General features: G+C 48.9%; 1 protein-coding gene across 1 annotated transcript in view; it reads right to left on the reverse strand.

The window, feature by feature from the left end:
• LOC116945583 (uncharacterized) overlaps positions 1 to 26,788 on the reverse strand; it is an 82,441-nt gene that overhangs the window by 34,301 nt on the left and 21,352 nt on the right. Inside the window, exons 2-10 of the mRNA XM_032960038.2 lie at positions 20,163 to 20,247; positions 16,690 to 16,723; positions 15,449 to 15,588; positions 14,053 to 14,156; positions 13,619 to 13,745; positions 12,922 to 12,990; positions 9,907 to 9,971; positions 6,805 to 6,877; positions 869 to 952 (exon numbers count right to left, since the gene is read on the reverse strand). Coding sequence (XP_032815929.2) covers positions 869 to 952; positions 6,805 to 6,877; positions 9,907 to 9,971; positions 12,922 to 12,990; positions 13,619 to 13,745; positions 14,053 to 14,156; positions 15,449 to 15,588; positions 16,690 to 16,723; positions 20,163 to 20,247 — 781 coding nt within the window. The remainder of the gene's footprint in view (positions 1 to 868; positions 953 to 6,804; positions 6,878 to 9,906; positions 9,972 to 12,921; positions 12,991 to 13,618; positions 13,746 to 14,052; positions 14,157 to 15,448; positions 15,589 to 16,689; positions 16,724 to 20,162; positions 20,248 to 26,788) is intronic.

Below are 26,788 nucleotides of genomic sequence, written 5' to 3' on the forward strand. Positions count from 1 at the left end.
CACACACACACACAGGTACACAACCTCCGTTAGCCTTACAGACTGTGGGGATGAGCAGTCATCAATAATGCCACAACACATGAGGTGGTCTTGTGATCGGCAAAGTGCATGCCAGCCTTCCTTGAACTTCCCCGTGTTGGTGTTAACTGCGTCAAATAAACTAAAACTAAACAGTTTTTATTTTACCAGGTATGGCCCACTGAGAATATTTTCAGAAGCAATCTGGCGACAACTTATAGCTCAATGAAGTGGCTTATGTGGATTTTTTTTTATCGCAGCCAAATACTCTAAACGCATGTTTCTAAATGTGGAGGGAAATACAGGAGGACCCGAAAAAGATGCAAACTTCAAATATCCAGGCGTCGGGGTCAGGATCGAACTCACGACCTCTTGTGGAAACCAAGCGAGATGTAAACTATGTCGCCTGCGATGCAGAAGGTCGTGGGTTTGATCCTGATCCTGACGCTTGTATATTTGGAGTTTATACGTTCTCCCCGTTGTCACATGTATATATGTTTAACTTAGTTCGCACAGTACATAGCCAAACCGTGCTTATCGGCGGTGCGTGGAAAGCTTGGCTTTTCCTCCGGGTCCTCCGGTTTTTCCCTCCACATTTAGAAACATGCGTTTGAAAGTATTTGGCTGCTACACATTTCCACATGATGAGCCACTTCATTGAGCTACCAGTTGTGGCCAGGTCGCTTCTGAAAAAGAGCTATATAGTTCGTTTACCTTACCTGGTAAAATAGAAAAAAAAAAACCGCAGTCCGAGTCGGACTAGAGTAGGCCCTGGCCAGACCTAGAGGTGTGAGAGTTCACAGACAGCGAGGCTGTCTGCAGTGCGGCGTGCACCGTGCAAGGCCCTCACCCATGCTGCTGCGCTCCTTGCTCACCCAGAAGATTCTCTCCCTCAGAGCCTCCACGCTCAAGTGCTGCCAGCAGGCCGAACGACCTGCTCGCCACGCAGACACGCGCGCGGAGACACACACACACACACATATATACACACGCACGCGCAGATACGCACTGACATGCACACAACTGTCTACCGATACATATGCATGTAGATACATACCCGAGACACACAAATGCACACGGATATACAAAACAAAGATCCCCCATATAGCCTTTAACAGACTGTTGGTGCCGTGTTGTTAGTGGAGCACCTATTAAGGCTGGCACGGCACAGGAGGGGGTGGTTGGCCAGCACCACGCTCGGCCGCCTTTGTCTCCCCAGTAGCGATGTTGACACACTGCACCAGGTACTCATTCGAGGCCGAGTCGACCAAGGGGAGGCCCAGGACCGGTTCAGATAAGACGATGTAACACAATTTTTGATCCAGGGTAGTAAGTGTTATTTCGTAATTGCTTATGCATAAAAAGTATACAAAATGGCTATTATTCCCCACAAACTTTGATTTTGTGACCAGGACAGTGATATTTTGAAATTTACCTATTTTCAATGAGAAAACTGGCGAATTTGTCTCTTTTCGTTCACATAAAGTCAGAAAAAAACAACATATGAATCAAAACTAATGTGTATTTATACTAAAGTAATAAAAAAAATACTACAAAAGATTTAGAAGTGAGTAGTTTTTCGAGATTTACGATTATACTGTAAATCACTTTTACAAATCAGCCCCCAAATGTCGTCTCCCATCATGTTCTCGTTATACTGTCCTTGGTAGCGACGTTCAAACTCCAGTATATCCTGGTGGAAACACTCGCCTTGCTCCTCCGAGTACGCTCCCATGTTCTCCTTGAATTTATCAAGATGAGCATCAAGATGAGCATCAAGGATATGGACTTTGAGGGTTTTACCAAGTGTCCCTGGTAAAACCACCTTGGAGACCCATCAGTAATGCCACCATTTTTAAGTCTCCGATGACCTCCCAGCCTAACTCATCATACTTCAAGGCGTCCAGCAAGGTCTTGATGCTGTTGTAATCCTCTGAGGTGCACTGAGTGAGCCAGGGGAAGAGATGGGTACTTGTTACCATTATGGAGCAGCACGGCTTTGAGGCTCCTGGATGAGCTGTCAATTAAGAGGCGTTACTCATTCTGGTTACAGGCGATTCCAATTGCCTCAAACAGACTGGTCACATTGTGGCAGAAGTAGAGCCCATCTTTACGGGTGAAGAAGCTGCAAAAAGGTTGGTGACGCTTCCGCTGATCTGCGACTTGCACACTTTCATCCAACAAGTTCCACTGCTTGAGCCTAGACGTCAAGAGCTCGGCATTGGGAGTTGGTGAGACCAAGATCTTTGATCAAGTCATTGAGGTCTTTTTGGTTGGGGTAGTATGGGTTTCTCTCCTGAGCTCCACCTCTGAAATTGTCATCTGGATCTACAACGTCTTCCTCGCTCTCTGACTTGCTGATCTCTTCTAAAGACGGCCGCTCTCTCTCCGGAAGAGTGGGTACGGGGAGCTCATGGCAGTGTGGCACCGGGGCGATGGATGAAGGTCCGGAAAATGTGATAGCAGGTGCATTCTTGCCAGTCCGACGTTTGGAAGGGTCCACCATGCAGAAGTAGTAGTTGCTTGAGTGGTCAGTGGGTTCCTGCCAAATTCTTGGGCTAGCGAACTTCATGGCTCTCTTTCCCCCTCTGTACCATCCAACACAAATACACTTATTTCACCCATGACTAATGTGTAAGGGATTCTCGCAACATTTTTCATATATGATAAAAAAAAATTCAATAACATTTAAAATTGTAAAACATTTTTAAAATAAAAAAATTTTAACAATAAAAAAAATTGGAACAAATTTTATAACATTAAATTCCGAGCAGCAATTGTCTATCTTACTTTCCAATTTTTGTTGCATTGCTCGCAGGTGAAATGAGGTTTGTCTTGATCCCCGACAGGCATGCCGAAATATGCCTTGGAGGCCTCACGCATCTTAGCAGATGCTTCCACAGAGTGCTTTATCGCTCTTGTCTTGATAAATTGGCAGCAGACACAGCAAAAATGCGTCTTCCGGATGCTTGCAGCCTTTTGATGCCATCTCAGAAAAATGCAGATATGTATCCACTAAGGCAGCTGAACTAAACTGAACTGGTGGGCTTAAAGGCCCCTGAATTTATACTATTATTTATATTATTGGAAAGTTCTAGAATGTTCTGGAAAATAGGTAAATTTCAAAATATCATTGTCCTGGTCACAAAAGCAAAGTTTGTGGGGAATAATAGCGATTTTCTGTAATTTGAGGCATAAGAAATTAAGAAATAACACTTACTACCCAGGAACAAAAAAAAATAAAAAAATTGTTACACAGTGTAATCGCCACTGGTGTTGATCATGAATGGGAATCAGATTCGGGTCGCTGGGTTGGTAGTGCAGCGTGCTAACCACTACACAACGGAGATGCACACCATCACACACACACACACACAAAACTATCTAATGATGGATATACATACGCAGATTCACACAGAGACACACACACACATATATACACACACACAACTCTACTGACACATGTACATGAAAAAAACACCTCAAATCTATACAAGACTCCTACACATTAAAACAAACAGTTTTCAGCCACACAGCCTTATCGCACACGTGCACGCCACAAGGTTGTGTTGTAACATATTCACAAAACAATAATTAATAACTTGCAACCCTTTGCCAATCCACTGCTGGATGAAGGCCTCCCCACGCCTGGTCCGGTCATGGTCAGTGCCGATTGGTGAAGTGGGTGGGGGGCGGGGTGATCCATAACTGGTTCAGATGTCGCTCGCAAACTTATATTAGCAATGGCCGGGAATCAAACTCAGGTAGGCAGGTATATAATGAATACAGTGCATGAACCACTGTGGCAATGCTTCCCAACTCACAACATAGCCCTGATCATTAAATGACTACATGTGATAGCATTGGCCCGATATGAATTTGCGCTAATGCTGCGCAGGGATTATGCCTGAGCACAGGACGTCTGTGAGATACTACTACTAGAAAGGTCTGGGTTGTATTCCAGACTCGGGTGCCTTTCTATGTGGAGCTTGTATGTTCTCCCCTGTTCTACAATGTGTTTCCTCGGGGTTATATGGCATCCTCCCAAAGTTAAAATAAACCGTACAATGTAAATGCTTTCGGCCAAACATTGCAATGCTGAAATATTACCTGAAAATTACTCAACTGGATTACAAATAGCAACATTGCCCCCTAAACTGTTAAAAGTCGAAAGGACAATCCAAAAGAAAAAGAGTTAAGAGACTCAGTGAGGCTTTCCTGGGTACACAAGCATAGACACGTAAACTATTAATTGAAGCCATACCCGTTCTATGCACAAGTTGCCGTGTGACCAAAATACGTGGGAAACATGCGGAATCCTTCACGAAGTACACGGTTATCAGCTAACCTGCTTCCTCTAAGTCAACATGATACTGAGGAGAAAGGCTGCATGGGAGGCCACGTAATAAATAATACTGTGCGGTCATGCAAATTGTAATTAGAAAGTTGCTGCCACGGCGCAGTAACTACACAAAATTGATCGCCACAGCACACACGGACGTACAAATAAAACTTGCTATGCTGAAAACGAATTAGTTGGTAACTCTGCATAAATGTCTTTCTGAAATATTGAGGTTGACCCCATTGTAAAGTTTACTCACGATAAAGCCAAAACTAAAATGGTGATAATCTTCCGTTGCTGACAAATACCGCCTAATCTATTGCCGACAGACTCTCACGGGAGGCATTGAGGGCATATAATAGCGCAGCAGATAGTGACAAGATTCGGCCTCGTGAGGGCTCATCGGTGAGCCATATGCAGCTACAGACGATGGCAGTGTTATAGCAAAGGGGAACCACAACTGGGACACGGGGGTCTTCACATTTAAGTAAAGGATTGCTAGTTGTTTTAACATGACTGTTTTAAGAAAGCTTGCAAAGATATATTAACAACAAATTAAAACATTTTAAAAATGATAGCATTTTTATATTCTTGGTTCTTGCGGTAAATTCAAGTAGAAGGGAAACAATAAAATAATAATAATAAAAAATATAAAACGATAAAATTCTCACGACGTTTCGACTGCAACACAAGCAATCATCATCAGGTGTGAAAACGACAGCAAGAAAATTTGAAAAAAGTGGCGGTTTTTTTTTACGTTAGCACTACGGAGAGCGATTTGGCAGTTATTCAGATGGACGAGTCCATCTGATATGGACGAGTCCATCTGAAGTCCATCTCAATAACTGCCAAATCGCTCTCCGTGGTGCTAACATTAAAAAAAAACCGCCATTTTTTTCAAATTTTCTTGCTGTGGTTTTCACACCTGATGATGATTGCTTGTGTTGCAATCGAAACGTCGTGAGAATTTTATTGTTTTATATTTTTATTATTTTATTGTTTCCCTTCTATGTGACTTTACCGAAAGAACCAAGAATATGAATCCCTGGAGTCACGAAAGCTTTAAATAATGATAGCATTTTATTAATGTTGCAGCTGTGACTCCAAGGGAGGAATCGTAATGAGTCAAGGACGGCCACCTGCGCAGGGCCACTGCGTGCCAACGGAGACGAACGCCGGCCCAGCATCCATGTGAGCTGAAATACTGAACTCTTGACTTGTTATTGTATATTAAGTGGCATTATTATTTTTGGTATGCCAATAGTTTAGCATGAATTGTTGCGAAAGAAGAACTTCACCACTGATTATTGTTAAATACAACACGATATGTGTTGTATGGACATGTAGCATAGTACTAATCTACGTATGACAGCTATGACAACAACAACCGCCATTCGCCACTAAGTGGCGGTGACGTCACCACGACGCTTGTGCCACGCCACGAGCACCTTGAGGCTATGAATATTACTGCCGTACCTCCGATTAGCGTGGTTGGCCACGTACGATGCAAACAAAGTTCAACACACATACATATTGAGGGCAGACTGAAATCGAGGCAAACGAGCAGGGTGGCGTGTGTTCAGAAAACTATAAAGATAACATTTTGGCTTGACTTGAGTTTGTAAACGAACACAGGAGTTGAGCGAGTTCAGCGCCACCGCTGCCGTTTCAATGGTCAGCTCACACGGCCGCACGCACCGTTGCAGGTGCATGTGCGCGGCACTCCAGCGGAACAGTGGTGGGTGCTCCACGGCAGAGCACCACTTCTAGAGAATGCCACCCAAAAAAACATGCCGCTTTCGTGGATACATAATGGGGTCTCGTATCCTGGGCTGTACAAACTGAAGTTTCAAGCTTTGTAAAACCAGCGAGGTATTAAAATGCACGGCAGCGATGCCCCGTTGATGCCACTGGGGCGATTGTGAACGTCGATTTAACGGCATAAGTTTTTCTTCCGATTCCATTCCGATGACGGAAGAAAAACTAAAATAAAATAACTTTATCGGTATGTCTTCAGTTTCAGAAGACGTACCATGGCTCCCACAAGGGAGGCCGTGGCACAGTTTGGTGGCAGCTATCATAAAGTGCGGTCGTGTCACGACAGTTCTCAGCTGTGAGTACAATGTCTTTAAAAAAAAAACCGGCGCTATGCCTCTCTAAATTAATATTAATTCCAACCGCTTGCGCGTTCCGAGATTCAGCGGTGAACGGGACACCCACCCTGTGACTTGCAGACATCTCGGAACGGAAAAGGTTTAAGAGAGAGCAGTTTGTGTTTTTTGTGTTCGTCGGCGGTCGTGAGGTCATGTGGGAAATGGGTGCAAGCCGGCAAGAGGAACCAGCATGGGGCACGAATGTAAGGTAGCGGTGGGAGTGCTGCATTAGTGGTGGCAGCCATGAGGGGGCAGGAGTAGGAGGGGGGGGTGGGGGGGTGGGGGGGTGACCTTTGAGCCGCCGCTTGAGCACCGCCTCCTCCAGCCGGCTGCACTCGATCTGCTCGTCCAGGTTCTCCAGCAGCTGCAGACGCCCAGAGTGGTCAAAACACAGCACAATAGCCAGCCCGAGAACAAACTCACACCAATGCTCCTATTAACACCACTGCCTATACATGGGGGTGTCCTGGGTGGCGCAGGGGGTTAATGTGCGGGATCAGGGGCACTTGAGCCAGCACCGTTGAGATCCTGGGTTTGAATTTGGTTCTGAACTGCCCATGGTTAAACTGGGTTTTCAAGTGTAGTGTTTTATATGTATATTGTTGTTTTATCGTTTCCCTTCAACGTGACTTTACCGAAAGAGCTAAGAATATAAGTGTAGCGATGTTGATCATCTCCGCCCAGTCACCAGTGAATGTACAAGCAAATCTATTTCAGCTCTGAGGACTGAAATTTTTGTTTTGGTTGCTATGAGGCAAACTGTCTTTTTGGGGCATGTGAGAATATGTGCTATCTGGGATAGATAAGAGGCCTACGGACGCGATTGTTTTCTGCCACGATGTGATGCACCGTTGACCGCGATGCTTCTGAAAATAAATATATTAATGTTCAAGGCTTAATGCTGACGTCACAACTGGAATACAATCAGGAAAATAAACCGTTAACATTTAATTCGTGGGTTGTTTCTTCCACAAAAGCTATGCGAGGTAAACCGGCCTGTTCACAAAACCGACTACTTTCTGAACACAGACGATTAGGCGTGCGACCTTGTGCATCTTCAATATTAAATTCACCGTTTGAATACATTTTAGCCAACACTCCGAAACAACAATAAACATTCAGAAGGAAACGGCTGTGGTTGTTTGTTTCCTACGTGTGACGTGGACCCACGCGAGGTCACCGGACACGAGGCATACTCAGGAGAACCTCTTTGTCCCCAACCGTGACACCAGGACAATTTTTTTTTTTATCATACTTGGATGGTTGACCACTAAGAGCAAAAAGACTGGGGCAATTAATGTCGTGGGCAGCGGGCGGCAGCGCAATAACACGCAATGTCGTTCTGCAGTTCCTCCCACCGTCGTCAACCCACCCTGACCAGCATGGTGAAGTATGGTCAAATATCCCTCACAGCAGCCCACAGGGCGCGGGGAAGCCCACATCCCGCAGTGGAGTGACAAAATGGATTGATTGGATCAGCTCAATCACCAGCGCACACTCGAAAGAGTGAAAATATTCACGGCCAAAGATGTGTGAGAAGTCGGGATTATGGTATGGGATGTGACCTAATGGACTAATTTCTCTGTTTTGTTATAACTTTTATTTGTTTTTGCGTTTCGTTTGTTTAATTATTTTTATTTACGAAGTTTTTAATTTGCTTGGTACTCGCTATAAATAGGATTTGGCCCTCATATATAATTAATGTAGAGCGTTGTGGGATGCAATTAGCTTGAATGATGCTATGTAAAATGAAATCATTGTTATTAATGCCGCTTAGCCACCGTGCACGCCCACAAATTGAACCCAAATCGCCACTGCAATTGCAGCTCAGTGCGTAAACCACGATTACACAACTCGACGTCTGTTGTGCATAGACACACACACACACACCACACGATGGTTTCATCTTCGTGCAATCCATCAAACCCTTGCCTCTCAAGCCTTCTCATCATCGCCAAGTGTGCACTGGCTGTCTGGACATTTCCTTGAGCCCAGCGAGCGACCGCGCTCCAGCACCAACCAGTTCAGTTGGCTCCTCGTCCATAAAAGCAAGTACACCCTCTGTTTAATGCCATCTTGCCCCTCCCAGCGCCCATGCACTCCCCCGGGTGGTTGTTTGGCCTAAGTGAGTAAACAGTGCTTCAGAGGCCTACAGGCTCAAGTCGCACACTAAAAACCCGGCGAGATCAACATTACCCAGATTTTCCCACACGTTTACAGTCACATAATTGGCAAGGCAAAGTCTAATGCTACTTTTATAGCCTCAATTTATTTTCCCGCCACCACCCCCCCCACCCCTCCACCACTTTTATTTCACTGGGTCGCACTGTGGTTTGGAGTGCCGGGCTTGGAGTGAGAGAAGGTCAAGGGTTAAAATCCCTGTTGGGAGGCCGAATCGGCTAACCCCCCCAAAAAAATTGCCACAGCTTTGCGGGAAAGTCAACAAGTAGTCGTCCAATTGAGAGCACGGTCGCTGCCATGGTAATATGGAATTTCCACCGCTGGGTGTGGGGTTACCAAAGGAGATGAATTGCAGCCCAATGCCACGTTTGCGCGGGGAGACACTTTGATTTGAGAAGAACTTTGACTCAAGTTAACCTTTCGTCTTCTCAGGTGACAAACAAATTGGCTTCTAAGTGTTATATAGCCAGGAGGGTGAGAGCACAGAATTGTCCCAAGCTACAGTCGCCATCTAGAGGCAGCATAGGACAAGGCAGGGGTGGCCAAGCAAAACAACAGTGATAATCCACCCGGGCAAAAATCTCTGACCTGGGGGCACATCACAATGACCCCTGACCAAGTGTTTGTGAGCAACGCCACACCACGTATCCCATTTTACCAGCACACGCAGACTTACTTGTCACTATCCCATCGTCCACCTAGATTTGTTAGCAGTGGGATTTATGTGGGTTGAGCGAAGCACTTAACGAAATCGAAGATGACCCCAAAAACGACCCACATCGGCATTTTAACTCGCGACCTTTCGATCGTTGGGCCAATGGTTCAAATATCGGCGCCACCCGGCCGGATCACCGTTCGCATAACCTATGCTTGCGATTGGGGCAATCAATGGTGGTCGTCCAATAGACCGGAATTGCCACCGCTGCCTCAGGGGACTGTCAACCTGAGACGAGTGCTGACACATTGTTCGTCAAAGCAGGGAGAGACACCACGACACGACTTTAATGCGCAAGCCTCTGGTGTCATCACGGTGCACCTCGGTGTCAGCAGTGTGTCGATGTATCCACCCTGGCGCGGTGCATGTTGCCGCTCGTGCTCTCAGCGCGCGCGCACGCACACACACGGAAACGCACACACACACACACACGAGCCGGCAGGCGCACAGAATGAAAGTGGCGATGGTGGAAGCGTGCCCAAGTGACGGCATCTCACCCGCGGCTTCACCAGCAGCTGACCCGTCACCCCGAACATCCGCGACAAGCCCAGCGGCGTGCACACTGCGCGGCAAACAAGAAAGATCACAAAGATCCCACACATAGCATTAAAAGACTGTTGGGGCAAGTGCTGTTAAGCGAGCACCTATGAAGACCGGAACGGCACAAGAGGGGGTTAGTGGCCAGCACCACGCCCGGCCGCCTTTGTCTCCCAAGGGGCGATGTTTAAGCACCACACCAGGTACTCATTTGAGGCTGAGTTGACAAGACAAAAACAACGGCCATTCGCCACTAAGTGGCGGTGACGTCACCACGACGCTTGTGCCAAGTTATGTGCACCTTGAGGCCACGTGAAGTGTCGAACGCCCGCTGGCAGGAGGTCACAAGGCAGATCCAGGTGCCACGGGTCGACTGACTGAGACGACTGGCTGATGCACCACCTGTGCTCCCTACTGTGCCAACTTTCTGTGCTTTAGCCACCCGGCGCTCTGCTCATTGTTGTGAGCGTCGCTCCTCCGCCCTCCGTTGTTGTTGGAGGGCGACTGCCTCCAACTGCCCAGTAGTGTCCTTCACGAGCCTCCTCCACAGAGGCTGATCTTGACACCGCTGGTACTAGTCATGGGCAAGTCCACTCAGCTCCACGTCCTCCTGTACCACATCACTCCATCTCTTCTCTAGCCCGTGCCGCGCCCGTTTAGCCCCCTCCATCCGGCCGAACAAAGCTGTTTGGGCATGCGGGCTACAAGGCCCAGCCAACGCAGCCTTGCCTGCCGGAGGAGCTCACCGATGGGACTTTGTCCAGATCGTTCGAGGATTTGTGAGCTCCTCACACAATCCAGCCTGGTTAATCCCAGGATTGATCGTAGGCAGGCCAGCCTAAATGTTTCTAACCGGCAAAGATGTTCCATTAGGGGGGTCCACGTTTCGCAAGCGTAAAGAAAGGAGAGAATGACTGTGGCCGAGAAGACCTGATGCTTCGTGCGGAGCGACAGACCAGGTAGCATCCACACAGCGTTACGCAACCTATGAAAAGCTAATGCCGCTCAACTGATTCGGAGTGAGACCTCTCCTGTTAAACCGGAGCCGGTCATGAGCACACTGCCCAGGTATGGGAAACTCCCCACTCTCTCCACAACTGCCCCATCACCGATTGGGAGTTGTGGGGGTGGAGTGCCCAATGGTAGAAAATACCCAGGCAGGTGCTTCGTTTTGGTGGAGCTGATGGTAAGGCCCCACCTCTTAGTGGCACACTCCAGTTTCAGCAGCAGCGCCTACATCTCCTCCTCTGAGTGAGCCGCAATAACCAGGTCATCAGCATACATAACGTGGTTGACCAATAGGGAGCCATCCCTTGACCGCACCCGGGCATCGATCAGCCTACCATTGTATCTGTACCAGATGGAAATTCCTCCAGTACAACTACTGAAGGCTTCACAAACTACATGGTCGAAATAGATGCTACGTAATGTTGGAGCCAGAGGACATCCCTGTCGCACCCCAAGGTGAACAGGGAATGGCTCCGACTCCCAGCCACGTAGTTTTACCCGGGCCCGCTCACCATCATGAAGGTCCTTAATGACCGTGAGCAGCGGGTCAGGGACTCCGAAAGCACGAAGAACAACCCAAAGCCCAGGCCTACTGATGGTATCATCGGCCTTGACCCGGTCAATAAAGCAGAGATGTAGGTCTTGTTGGAATTCCCTACACATGACACATGACTTTACCGAACAGAACCAAAGAGTATAATTCCCTACACCTCTGCTGTAGCTAGCGGACAGAAAATATGGCATCTGTGCAGGACCACCCTTTCCTGAAACCACATTGGGGCTCCATAAGCCTCTCCTCAGCGTGCCTGGCAAGGCGGTGTTTAATAATCCTTGCCAGGACCTTTCCCGGCACACTGAGGAGTGAGATGCCCCTGTAGTTGTTACAGTCTGTGCGGTCTCCCTTCTTAAAGATGGGGACCACCAGGGCATCCTTCCAGTCCTGCGGAACCCGTCCAGTGGTCCAGACTGTTGTTATGATGTCATATAGGGCAGTCTGTGCACAAATGCCACCCACCCTCAGCATTTCGCTTGGGAGATCATCTCTGCCCGGTGCCTTTCCTGGTCTCAGACTCTGGATCGCCTTCAGTACTTCCTCAACAGATGGTACCTCAAGCCAGCCACTCACAGGGGGTGACTTCCTCCTCCAATATTTGAGGCACCGCAGCCTCAGCAGGGTCATCCCCACTTTGTCCCACAATGTTTTCCATGTGGTGGGATTTCCCCTCCCCCAGGACTTCACAGAAATGCTCAGCAAATCTGCAATCCTGTTCCTGGGGGTCGGAGATTGGATCACCATTTTTTCCCCTAATGATGGTAATAGGTGTGGCGCTGCAGGTTACTTTTTTGATAGAATTAAATAGGGATTTGTGATCACGGGCCATTGAGGCAAACTCCATCTCCTCAGCAACCCGCGACCACCATCCTTCCTTGGAGCACCACATGGCTCTCCGAACCTCCAAGTGAATGCTGCGGTAAGCCTCCTCATTCTCCGACGTGGGATGCTGTAACCGATTAGAGTGGGCCTTTCGCTTTTTCTCAGCCAGCTTGAACACCTCCTCTGTCAGCCAGGGTCTCTGGGGAGGTCTGGACCGTGTACCCAAAGCAGCCATTGCAGCTCGTAAGCGCTGATGGATCTAGATTTAAAAGTGCATCAATCCAGTATACTTTCCAATATCAAAAGAAAGAGCGTTCCAGATGGCTGAAGAAGCGCATCTAAAAGCACACGATTTAGTGACCGTCTTTATTCAATGGTTAGCCAAAAGCCACTGCGAGGATGCTCCTTGACGGGATCAGCAAGCTATTGTGGTTCATGGTTCATTTGTGGCAAGCACTTTGTGTGTAATGAGTGGTGCTAAAATGTAGGGGTGGTCATGGAACTGGGTGGCCAAATTGTTCGCATGTCACACTTTTGGAGCAAAGCGGTACGAGCACCTGCAGTGCGGAGAAGCCGGCGGTGGGTGACTTACCCAGCAGCAGGAGCACCCCAAAGAGGGAGATGCAGGAGTAGAGATAAGGCAGGTAGAAGTCCCACAGGCCTAGGGGCAAACACAACACTTCTTAACATGTTGGTTCTCTCAGACAATTTTACGATTCACAATTTATTTTTGTGGTAGGTCATATCATGATCTGGGAAATCTTGTGTCAGAAGACCCCCCCCCACCACCCGACACAGACAAACAAATTCAAATGTGAACTGTACAAGCATATAACAAGACAATTATGATTGTGTCTGTTTGCTGGTAAGTTGAAGAGCAATTCCCACAACCAAATTTATCAATTAGATATGAGGTTTTTCTTGAAACTGCATCAATAACCTTTGTTCTTACTTCCTGGATCAATTGACCTCTGGTCCATACTTCCCACTCACTACATTTGCGAGTGAGGTTCATCACGTGACAGTGAAACCGACATTGTAATTCTCACGGCTCGAATTAAGTGCAGAGCCAAATTTCACACAATGAGTCTTCTTTCGTGCAGTAATTGGTCACCGGGTTGAGACCATCAATTCGCTACACTTGAGACCACAGTTGGTTGAATCAGGCAGCCATCTGGATTCAAAACCCAGGAAGGACCTGAGCAGCGCCAGCTCAGCGCTCTGACGTCTGAGCCACAAGAATTGTGTGCGAGGTCAACGACTGTGTGCGAGGTCAAGTAGTGCCTCACCGCGCAGGGACTTTGTGCTGGCGGGATCCTTGCCCATGATGGACGACGCCACCCACACCATGCCCAGCACGAGCAGCACGAGGAGGCACAGCACCACGGCTGCCTCGTACACACGGCCCATCACTCCCTGCAGCAACATGGCACGCAGACAAAGACGTAGATCCTCTGTGCAGCCTTAATATACTGTTGGGGCAAGTGCTGTTAGTGAGCACCTATAAAAGGCCGGCACGGCACGCGAGGAGGCGAGTGGCCAGCACCACGCTGCCTTTGTCTCCCGAGCGGAAATATTTACACACTGCGCCAGGTAATCATTTGAGTGCCGAGTCGACCTAGAGGAGGCCCAGAACCGGTTCAGATAATTGTCGATGGTGTTGGCGGTGGGGGGGGGGGGGGGGGGGGGAGTGATCTTTGTGTTTTGTGACGAGTGGACTGACCTTGCGGGAGCCTGTGAAGCCCTCGGACTCAATGAAGAAGTAGGCGAATGGCATGAGCAGCACCAGGGAGAGGTTGGAGCACAAGAAGACCAAGTTCCACAGCCCTGGGCAGACGACAGCAGAAAGAGCCTCCGAATTAGACGATGCACCCCCAACTTTTAGTTTACGCGGCAAAATAGTGCATTAAATAACTGAGGGGAATACGCTACGTCGAAATGTAAATAACTTCAAAGGAGTGCGACTTGATTTTATTACGTCGGATACAATTGGCACCGTTGATAGTTTTGGCTGCAGTTTGCATTTTGCTCAAACACAATGTTTTGATTGTGATCAATAAATACTTAAGACATCGCTATCGTACGATGGCTTGAATGTTACTTCTCTGTCACATGGAGCTTGTGCAGCACGGGAGGCGAGTGCACGCAGACCCTGGGTATGGTGGCACTCACCCGTGAAAGTGCTTTCAAAGTGGGGTTGGTGGATCACGCAAAGATCACAACTTTACTGTGCCTCCCCAGCTGTTGCGTTATTATTTGGCCAGGAGGTGGCAGTAAAGCATGTGGGTGCTGTCCATTTGAACTTTGTTACCTCAAATTTTTTTCCCCCCCTGGGTATTCCATTGCCTCCCACGCACAAAACTAGCAAACATTCCGACGCAGGACGCTGAAAAACACTCCTCCACTGGGTTTAACCGCGAGTCGCCCGCGGCGCGGCGTTCATGTCGTGGCCATCACGGCAGGCAGGGGCATGGGCGAGCGTGGTGCACGCGGCCGGCCAGGGGGCGGCTGTGCGCAAGAGAACCACGCGCGCGCAAATATACCGTGGGAGCTGACACGAGTGAGAGAGCGCACCGTGCGAGCAAGTGAACAGCTCACGGGTGAGCACGTGTACTGTGGGCAAGCAGAGTGAGTGCACCGTGCGAGCAAGTGAACCACTCAAGAATGAGCACGTGTACTGTGGGCAAGCGAGTGAGTGCACCGTGCGAGCAAGTGAACCGCTCATGGGTGAGCACGTGTACTGTGAGCAAGCGAATGAGTGCACCGTGCGAGCAAGTGAACCGCTCAAGAATGAGCACGTGTACTGTGAGCAAGCGAATGAGTGCACCGTGCGAGCAAGTGAACCGCTCACGGGTGAGCACGTGTACTGTGAGCAAGCGAATGAGTGCACCGTGCGAGCAAGTGAACCGCTCAAGAATGAGCACGTGTACTGTGAGCAAGCGAGTGAGTGCACCGTGCGAGCAAGTGAACCGCTCACGGGTGAGCACGTGTACTGTGGGTAAGCGAATGAGTGCATCGTGCGAGCAAGTGAACCGCTCAAGAATGAGCGACTGCGCTGTGTTGCTCGAGTGAGTGAGTGAGCGAGTTTACCGCGCACGAGCGATCGAGAGCGAGCGTACCGTGCACGAGCGAGCCGTTGAGCCACTGCATGTAGTAGTTGTGCGGGAGCGACAACAGCACCTCGTTGCTGACAATGGAGAAGGGTAGCAGCAGGGCGGCCGCGAGGGACACGGCCAGCGTGAAGGTGCACATCCACAGCCTGCGGGTGGGCCAGCACGCGTGGCAGACACCGCCGATAGGATTATCACGACAGCACAACATTGCCGCGACAGCACAACATCGACACTGAGAATGCATTCAGCATCTAGCTGCGACCGCATCTCTCAAGACCACGGTCTTGAGAAGACCACGGTCTTGAGAAGACCACGGTCTTGAGAGAAGAGAAGGGGACATGGTTAATTTTGGAAAATGGTTAGATTAACAATGCACCTTTTTGCATACTATTATGCTGTCAGATCATGCAACAAAATTCTATACGCTCGAATTCTATGTAATGCAATGTCAAACTCAGCACCAAAAGGCATGATCAATCCACTGTTGGATGAAGGCCTCCCCCCAATTCGATGCCATATCTCATGGCCTTCAAGTGTAATATTCCACAGGGCCACCCGCACACCATATCTTAATTGGAGGCATTATATTATTGTTATTTACAATCCTGCTGTGGCACTGCACAGGTGTGCAGGCCATGCACAGGTGCAGGCCATGCAGATGTTCAGGCCATGCACAAGTGCAGGACATCCCCTGGCACTACGACCGACTGCGCTGGCCTCTCCCATCCTCATGCACATTTAACACCACCTGCTCCAGGCGATAGTGTTGTTGTGCACTGATAAAGTCGCTGTACTGGTTTCTCCAGTTCACCTTTTGCCAATCGTTTCCCTTGCTTGAATGAGTTCTATTAGTGGTTAAAAAGCTCGTATTTTGAACTTATTTTGCACCTTACGTAGCCAACCGTGGTCATCCGAGGTGTGAACATGGAACTGGATAAAGATGCACTTATGTCAATGGTGGCTGTGCTGAGAGCATCACAGATGATCGCAAACCAGGCTTTGAACCTACAACCTCACAGCAGGTGGAGGCTCAAGTGCACAGGCAAGAGGATTAAAATCTCCCGAAGACACCCGGGCCACACCAAAGCTTCATCGTAGATGACCGGGCATGTGCCCTCAATGTGAAACCCACGACTTCTTCCGAAAGACAAAATCGTCCAAAGTGCTGTGTAACCCTGCCACAAGATTCCCGCATATGATGTTCTTTTTTAAGCCGCGACGTGGAAAGCACCGCGTTTATTACTCACGCTATTCTGTTCACCACTGCATCTTCATCATCTCCTGCAACACAAGGCACACTGGTGTTTACGCAAGATACTACTAATGTGAAACGCTTGCGGCGCATGCGTTAGGCGACACCTCGATGGTCACGCACAGCGGGCAAAATGACGAGCACGGCCGGCCCTCGTGGCATGTGTTGTGAGAACGCTGCCCGTTTCTAAATGTAGCCCGCGATGTGTAGAACGGCAAGACCAGGCGCAGTCATGCCCCGGCATCGTGGTGCACTTCAGCAACAGCTTCACGTGAATTCGTGGAAGAGGGAACACTCATTTTCATTGGACTTATTAATAGCGGATGGGTGGAGCGGTGGCGGAGTGGTTAGTGCACTATGCTACGAATCCAGCAGCATGAGTTTAGATTTGCAGCCACGGCTTAACAGCATGGTGAAGTGCAGCCAAACCCCCACTCCATGGGAATGCCTTCATCCAGCAGTGGATTGACATAGGGCTGTATGCCCTATGTCTTTATTTCAACATAAAAAAAATATTTCAATATAAAAATTACGAGAATTTGCTATAAAACCTTTAGAAAATGTTGGCATCCCTCACTGTTAGTGGCTGCCCCTGGCATATAACATCACACTACTGCCTGGTAACACTGCTTTAATGGCCAGAGCCTCTCAACTGAAGTCTGCTCTGCTTAAACAAAGATACGGCCTGAAATGATACCAATGTTGCATTTCTACTTTGTGTACGTAGGCTGTGTGCCCGGGGGCTGTAAAACACTGGCTTGGAGCTTCTTAAGTGAATACAAATACACCATTGTTACGGTCACGTAGGTCAGCAGGACACTCCAGTGATGTCACTGTGATGTCAATGCCGTGCATTTTGAAGTCAATTCAGTGACGTTACTTCGGTGTCGTTACTCGAGTACCAAGATGGAACACCTGTGGGTGAGTCACAGCATTCTCTGTTTGCCTTTCGCAAAGCTGAACGAGAAACGCCGAAACCCGCACAGGGATGCTCAGTCGAGTACGCATCTACACAGCACTGTGTTTTGTTTGCGGCTGCATCTTCCTTTCAGCAAAGGGTATTAAGAAAAATAAACCATTGGTTCAAAAAAAATCCACGTTATTTAATTTGGGAGGCAAAAAAGAAACATAGTACGTTCATTTCTGCATTATAGAGCCATCAAATCGGTCGTACCCAACTTTTATTAAAAGCAGCCGCTGCACGTAACCACCAACCTCTGCTCCCGACATCAATCTCCGTCAGTAATCAAGGCAACCTGTGAAACAAGATCGCTCTTGTTGTGCGATCGGAGTCCCGTGTCACGGCAAGAAGGCAAGGCAAGAAGCCTCTCCACTGAAGCGGCACCTTCCCTGTTAAACCCTCCGGGGGATCCTGGCAAGCACCACGCACATAGTGGCTCCCACTGTGCGCCCAACATGCCCGGCCGGCAGTCGCAGGCATCGGGACGGGGTGCAGGGGGGGCATTCGCACCTCACGTTTTGCCTCGCAGGGTGAGGGGGGGGTCTGCTGTTGCTCTGTGAGCATGCGTGCCGCGACGGTGGGGATAGGCGAGGCCCAGCGTAGGCCACATTTCCTGGCTGTTTATCACCAATTGTCTTCGAAGACGACGTCTGGTCAGCGTGGAATAGTATTGATCAAATATCCCTCCAGAGGGGCGCTCTATAGAACTCCCTCGAGCAAAGTCGCTGCTGCCACCAGTGGTGTGAGAAAGCAAGCAAGGGCAGGGGGGTTGCACCATCCACCTTTTTTTTTTAATCACCGAGTGTATCCCAAACTCACTTAAACATCGCGCAATGAGATTAAGAAACTTTCTTCGCAACGAGTGGTGTAACATCACCGCTTAGTGTAAGAGAACGGTCCCTGTAAGAGAAGGCATCGCAGCACGACTTCCGCAGGCATTTCAAAAGTGGTTCATCACCTGGAATATCCTAAATAAAATGAAAAATGTAATTTTATGAGGCGCTTTCATTTTTGAGTGGTGTCCAGATATGAGCCCAGTACCTCACCAGCACCGGCTCGGGGCTCTGACTTGCCCAACCACTTCACATACAAGACTTCAAAAAGGTAATGTAGTAAAAAAAAAATTCCCATTGTTTATTTTATTCGGCAGTCGGTGGGTGATCAGGTTCAGATCTTCAACTAGCTACATTTCAGAACCCGGTTTAATCAATGGTGGTTAATACCCAGATACGAATTCCCGAATTCCCGAATCCCAGCGAACTTGGCAGAGCGTTCCGACAGGGGACATTCCGAGCTCCCTGGACTGCCCTGCAACCTCACAGGATGTCCTTTTCGGGACAGTGATGGATTGGAGTGTGCCATGGTCGTGCTCCAGCACAGCGTCTCAGATTGTGGCGGTGTCAGATTAGCGGACGCTGGCAAGTGCCGCGACACCTCCGAGCAGGCGGCAAACCGGCATGCGTCAGCAGTGACGCTCGCACGGGCGGCTGGGTGCCTCGGAGATCGCAATGCCCCCATCAGGCACAGTGCGCCGGTACCGCTCTGTGCCTTGGGTTCAACCGGTTGGGGGGGGGGGGTGGGAGTGATGTTCAGGCATGTGTGATAAATCCAGCTTCTTGAGTGCAGTAAGCCAAAGGTCATCGCGACCAATGCGGGATGCTGTCAATAACTACGGTACCTTGCCACTGTTTCCTTCCTTCTGCCAGTTCCCACAACTGTTGTACATTAACGACACAACCTCCGAGGTTGGCTCTTACAGTCTGCTGCCAACTGCAATGAGGTATTCTCCCCTTGGTTGCAGACCACTAGGTGCCACCCCAATGCCATCTCGTAATACCTGCCCTCCTCCGTTTTGTAAGCATATCCCTCCCATCGCAACCCCCTCTTCTTCCTGTTTACATCTACAACACTTATTGCCACGTTCTATTATAAAATTGTGAGCTGCGTAACCCCATTCGTAACATGTCCGTTTCAAATTTTGATTTAAAGCTTTCGTGACTGCAGTAATTCATATTCTTAGTTTTTTCGGTAAAGTCACGTTGAAGAGAAACAACAAAATAATAAAATATATATAAAACAATAAAAAATTCTCACGACGTTTTGACCATAACTCAAACGGTCATCTTCAGGTGTGTTGGTTTGCATAAATTTATGAATTTATAAAAAATTAATGAATTTATACATTTATGAATTTATAAATTTATGCAAACCAACACACCTGAAGATGACCGTTTGAGTTATGGTCAAAACGTCGTGAGAATTTTTTATTGTTTTATATATATTTTATTATTTTGTTGTTTCTCTTCAACGTGACTTTACCGAAAAAACTAAGAATATGTCCGTTTCACTTCGTTTTGGCGCATGAACGCTCCTTGGACTTAACAATGCAATGTGATTGTCATAAAGGCATCACTGTGCGCAGAGCGCAATACAGCCGCTGAGATGTGAAGGGTAGAGGTTTGGGAGGGTGTTTCGCCACCCGCGGTCCGCCTTGACCAGCAACTCACCCAGAATGAAGTCGGTCCTCTTCTTGAATCGGGTGATGATCAGGTAGGAGGTGATGTAGAGGAACGTAAACAACAAGAAGCAGATCTGAAACACAATGGAGAGTAGATGCTTCATGCAAGTGGTCGAAGACCGAGACACCTTTGAGATCGCGAATACAAAACGGTTATTATATAATGCAAAATAAAAACTAAACTGTTTATTATTTTACCAGGTAAGGGCCACTGAACGATATAGCAATTTTTTTCAGAAGCAACCTGGCCACAAATGAAAGCCAATCAAGTGGCTCATCATATGGAAATTTATAGCAGCCAAATACTCTTAATGCATACTCTTTGGGTCTTTCTGGAAAATCACGTAGATAGAAAAATTATTTTAAAAATCACGCCGTTTCGATCCCAACACAAGCAAGCGAACTCAGCAGTTCGCCTGCTCTACTTTTCACCTGAAGACGATTGCTTGTGTTGCTATCGTAACGTCGTGATTTTTTAAAATTATTTTTCTATCTACGTGACTTTACCGAAAGACCCAAAGAGTATGAATTCCTGCAGTCGCGAAAACTTTAAGTCAAGACTCTTAATGCATGTTTCTGAATGTGTGGAAAAATGCAGTATAAGTGGAAGAGGAGCAGGACTCCCAATTGTGAGAACGTGGGTTAAAATCGGAGTCAAGGTCGACTCGGTCTCATCATTATCTCCAACATCCCTCCACAGGCACAATGCAATGAATATTTCTGAGGTGAAACCGGGAGAGTGGATCTATCGAGAAATTTGACCCCCGCCACAAGAACATGAAATTTCCAACGCTCGCTTAAGAATGCCAACAGAAATAAATGGTAACACGTTATCGTTTGAGCATCGGGGCAAATTTTGACTAGGACTAACATTGGCTCATTAAAATCAATGTTGGTTGTTTTGTTTTCAGGATTAGACTTCGAAGAGAATCTGACACTGTGTAGTGGGTACAAACTTGAGAGGACTTCACTCTTCTGGAGGCAGCACGCTTATCTCAACATTACAATAACACAAAGGGGTACGGCCCCTTCCACCCGATACCTAGCGTGGTATTCCCTCCGGGCTAGCCTGCCCTAACACTGGGTTATGCTTTAACCCCTTCGCTGGTTAAGCTTTGACCCGACCCTAGCCAGGGGCTCGCGTTCTGCCCTTTGGGCTCTTCGCTTCGGGTCTTCAAGGTGGCAGCTCCAGGGTGGCTCTCGAGTCTTCAGGTAACGACGACTGCCGGTCCCGTTCAGGGGACTGTCTTTTATGCCGGTCCCTGGCTTACTCCGCCCCTAGCCACTCATCCCTTCTGGAACCGTCTGGAGGGGACTGGGGAGTGACGTTATCCCCAAGCCCCCTTCCTGGGGGTCTGGGGGTTTGTACCTCTGGTCCCGAGCTGCCTTGGGGTTTGCGTTGGCCCAACGGCCTGACTCATCACCATTAGACTCCCTTCTGCCCCCTGTTGACTCAGAGGTCGTTATTACAGGCGACAAGTAGTGTCAATCGCGTGCGGCGCTCAACGATGCCGCGACAACTGTATCCTTTACTGAGAGGTGCATATCCCACCCTCGAGATTAATTTAAAAGTCTCGGCGATACTGTTACAGCCAATTTAGTCTATGGGGGACACAACGTCAAGGCAAACGAGGAAAAGTCAATGATAACCAAGCCAGAAGCCGTGCCCCGAAATAATCTGCGGATGCATGCCGAGGTAAATATGTAAATCAGCAGGGACACTGCCTTTTAATTAAAGTGATTACTTTGTTTTTAGGGGCAATGGGTATTGATGAGAACCGATTAAATGGCTACAATTTAACGTGCATGGGTTTACAACTGGTAATCATAGCACAAAAGTCGACACAAAGATTCCCCGGATAGCCTCAACAAACTACTTGGGGCAAGTGCTGTTAGTGAGCACCTATGAAGGCCGGCATGGCACACGAAGCGGGTGGGAGGCCAACGCCCGGCCGCCTTTGTCTCCCTCGTGGCGATGTTTACACACCGCACCAGATACTCATTTCAGGCTGAGTCGACCGAGGGGAGGCTCAAGACCGATTCAGAGAATTGTCACTGGTGTTGGCCGTGAGCGGGAATCGAACTCGGGTTGGCCGGGTTCGTAGTGCGTCGCGCTGACCATGACACTAGGGGCCGTCCATGAATGACGTCACGTGATTTTGGACGATTTTTGACCCCCCCCCTCGTCACACGGCGTCACAAAAAGTCAGACCCCCCCCTCAAATATGACGTCACAAAGCTCTGCTGCCGCCCCCCCCAAAAAAACCCCATAAAACATGCTTCAAATCGCTTTAAACTATTGTCATTGTAGTGCGTATTTAATGTGGCGCTGCACTCTGATGTTGCAGGATAAAACATTTATTAAAAAGTCTATTTAATTAAGTAGAACGTCATTAGACCTCCTTTGCCAGTACCAAAATATAATAATAGGGTTTTCCCCTTTTTTCTGGCAACAAAACTGAAACCTTTTTTACAAGGATTCGTGTTTACTGCATTAACCACAATACCTGCAGTCAAAATTCAAACAAAAAACATACTATGATAATATATGATGCATTTTCCTTGAAACTGATTGGTCCACACCAAGGGACGGCTTTCTTTTGAGCCTCGACCCAATTGGTGCTCGACCAGATGACGCCAAAAGGCGTCACACAGCTCAAAGACAATGCACTATCAAAGTAATGAGGGCTCGGGGTGAGCATCTACATCATTAGACCCCCTTTGCCAGTACCAAAATATAATAATAATAGGGTTTTTCCCCTTTTTTTCATCTGGTCGAGGCTCAAAAGAAAGCCGTCCCTTGGTGTGGACCAATCAGTTTGAAGGACAATGCATCATATATTATCATAGTATGTTTTTTGTTTGCATTTTGACTGCAGGTATTGTGGTTAATGCAGTAACACGAATCCTTGTAAAAAAAGGTTTCAGTTTTGTTGCCAGAAAAAAGGACAAAAAACATTATTAAGTAGAACGTGTTGTCTATATTCATTTAAAGTTGCGCATTTTGATGTGACGTCACATTTCTCAACACCCCCCCCCTCGTCACAAATGTCTGACCCCCCCCCTCCCACCCCCCAGGTACGTGACGTCATTTACGGCCGACCCCCGACCGCTCCACCCAATCGTAAACACGCGCAAACACAACAGACGCACGTGAAGGCCACGCAGCGTAATTGCCAGCTTGCGCCACGGCACGGTACACGTGTGGTGGTGGGGGGGGGGTGGCGTCTCTGACACGTGCGCACGTGTCAGAGACGCCACCCCCCCCACCACCACCACACGTGTACCTTGCCAGGGGGGCGGATAAGACGTGGCAGGGCTCCGAGTAAAGGTCAAATAGCAGCGGTGCGCGCACCTCGCCTCGGGGCAAGCGGCACCATGGATTCCCACCCCACCCCTCCCCGATGCCTCGCCCTCCTCCCCGGCCACAACGGCGACACTGGGCAAGCTGCCTGCCGCTCCCGCACGCAACATTCTTCATTACATAAACGAGCGCGCGCCGCTGTTTGACAGAGTGCTCAGACTCTCAATCGCGCAAGGGGTTGCGAGTATCAAATTCGGGTCGCTCGCTCGGTGTTTGACCTTGGCCCCATTCATCCCTCAGTGGCTTTTGTGGAGTTTCACAATCAGAACGTGTGTTTATATACTGGAGGGATCCGATAAGCTCTTTTTTCACAGATGCCCCATTAATGGGGGGGGGGGGGGGTGGCGTGTCTGACACAATACCGCCGACTGATCCTCATACAACCACAGCCGGTACCTCATTTAAGCACGCGTCTTATCTACATGAGGTGCAGGACACGGATTGCTTGTGTATACAGGTAGTCCTCTACTTACGATGGAGATGCGTTAGGACGAAGTCGAAGATGGCCTAGCCTACCCAGGAGTCTTAAAGAACGGTGAAAATTTAGCGAAACAGAGCAATTTACAGTACCGTACTGCATAAACTATAAACTGTATGTATTTATTAATTGCAATACTGGATTGCACAGTAAAATGTAAAGTATAAAAAACCAAGGTAAATTCTTAGCCTACCTATATGAACTGCAATTTAATAGAAAGTTTTTTTCAGGAAACAATCCTATCTGCCATAAAAACTTTTAACATGCATTGAACGTATGTATCGTATCGTGGTAACCCTAAAATGAAATCGCTAAAGCTACGTATCATACATGCATTGCACGTATCGTACCGCATCATATTCTACTGCACTCGCCAAGATTCCTACCTCGTACGCTGCTGCCTTTGCCTGCCGCGCGAAACGTAAAACATTTTACAATTGTGCCATATCGCTATCGCCATCGTAAGATCGAAATATCGTAGGTCGGACCCATCGTAAGTCGGGGGGGGAGACTACCTGAATAGGCGCGCACTTCCCGTTCCCGTGCGCCCATCGACCATCGTGCACGCCCGCACATCGGTGGCGTTTGGCTTCGCCGAGCGCAGCGCTTCATCACTCCCCCGGGAAATCGTTGGGTTTGTTTTAAATCCGATACGGTCAACGGACCTCATCTCGAGGATGTACGATGCCAGGGTGGGCTTGCGCGTCGTGGGCCAAACGAAACAAACGAGCCCTGCTCGCTCCTCTGTCCGCGACCGATGACGGACGGGTGCGCTTCAATAGCACTCGTTGCGCTGGGGGTCATGAAGGGCTCCCTGGAATTTCATGTTCCACAGTCGTGATTTTGGTGGACCCAGTTGCTGAACAGGTTGCGAGGGCGTTAATTAGGTGACCCGGACCAGATGTGCGAATGCCAGATTGTGTATTTGTTTGGCCAGGTTGCTGTAATGTTGTCCATGTCAAGTGTGTGCAGGTATCCCTCGATTTACGGACGTTCGTTTTACGAAATTTCGCTTTCATGCCAATGACAACTTATGGACGCTTTTCGATTAACGAGATCGATGTTCCATGTGCACGGAATTTCACATTGCACATGCCATGAGATCAAACAAGAAGCAGAATGCTGCATCATCCATCCACGACAGAGTCACTGTGTGTCCCTACTGTGCAACAGTTATGCCTCCACATCACATTTCGTCAATCTTGTTTACAAACAATCCCGATAATGTCATTTAAGGCTGCCACGTAATTTGATTGGGACATATAAATTACACAACATTGAAACATGTGCATAATACCTTTTTTTTTCGAATACATTTACTGATGTAACGACGCAACAGTCATTGCATCTCTAAGAACTCCCCAGTTCCAAGCAGTGCTCATTTTCATTGGCGGTCTTACAGCAAGTGGTGGAAATTCCAAATATCTACGGGCAGGAACCAATGTCTCAACACAACTGTTAGTTCCCGCAAATTGTTACTCACTTTATTAACCTTGAAAGGGCCAAGGGTTATGAGCTAGGCCCGAAAGCATAATTAAGTAACAACCTTCAGATTGTGAATCCGGAGTTCAAAGCACAGACTCGCTGTTATTCTGCATGTTTATCTAACAGCCTCCTGCTACAGGCTACAGGACCGCACATCCAGTGAGACACGCTTGCCATGTGCCCTTACACTGGAGACGTTTAAATGGACAACGGCAGTGCAGGGTCCACCTAACGCGTGCTGGCAGGCGACGCTAGCTTTGAGCACGGATTTTTATGAGACGGCGTTTGCGGCGCGTGCCAACAATCCCAGACAAGGCTCGGCACAAGTTTGATGGCGGCGTGCATGCCCGTGTGTGTGTGTGTGTCTGTATGTCGAACGGTGGCCGTAGTGGGGAGTGGTGGCCGTAGTGAGGAGCGGTGGCCGTAGTGGGGAGCCGTGGCCGTAGTGAGGAGCGGTGGCCGTAGTGGAGAGCGGTGGCCGTAGTGGGGAGCCGTGGTCGTAGTGAGGAGCGGTGGCCGTAGTGGGGAGCCGTGGCCGTAGTGGAGAGCGGTGGCCGTAGTGAGGAGCGGTGGCCGTAGTGGAGAGCGGTGGCCGTAGTGGGGAGCCGTGGCCGTAGTGGGGAGCGGTGGCCGTAGTGGGGAGCGGTGGCCGTAGTGGGGAGCCGTGGCCGTAGTGGGGAGTAGTGGCCGTAGTGGGGAGCGGTGGCCGTAGTGGGGAGTGGTGGCCGTAGTGGGGAGCGGTGGCCGTAGTGGGGAGCCGTGGCCGTGGTGGGGAGCCGTGGCCGTAGTGGGGAGCGGTGGCCGTAGCGGTCAGTGCTACGCTGCGTTACGAACCCGGCAACCCGAGTTCGACTCCCACTCACGGCCAACACCGGTGTTGATTATCTGAACCAGTCATGGGTCTCCCCTAGGTCGCCTCAGCCTCGAGTAACCCGGTGTGGTGTGTAACCATCGTCAAAGGCGGCCGGGCATGGTGCTGGCCACCAAACCCTCTCGCTAACAGCACTTGCTTCAACAGTCTGTTAAGCCTATGCGGGGGATCTTTGTCTGTGTATGTCGATAAGTGCGGAAAGCGGTAGCGAAGGAGTTAGCGCACTGTACTACAAACCCGGAGACCCGAGAGCGATTCCAATCAAAGGTTAACATCAGCGGCGACCGATATATAAATCGCTCCCGGGCTTCCCCTAGGTTCACTCAGTCATAAATGAGTACCTCGGTGCGGTGTGCAAGCATCAGCATCGGGGTGACAGAGGCGGCCAGGTGAAGTTCTGGCCACACCAAACCCCTC

Source organism: Petromyzon marinus, chromosome 2 (assembly GCF_048934315.1).
Source record: "Petromyzon marinus isolate PM22_M1 ecotype Great Lakes invasive population chromosome 2, UKy_Petmar_22M1.pri1.0, whole genome shotgun sequence".
Taxonomy (NCBI): Eukaryota; Metazoa; Chordata; class Hyperoartia; order Petromyzontiformes; family Petromyzontidae; genus Petromyzon; species Petromyzon marinus.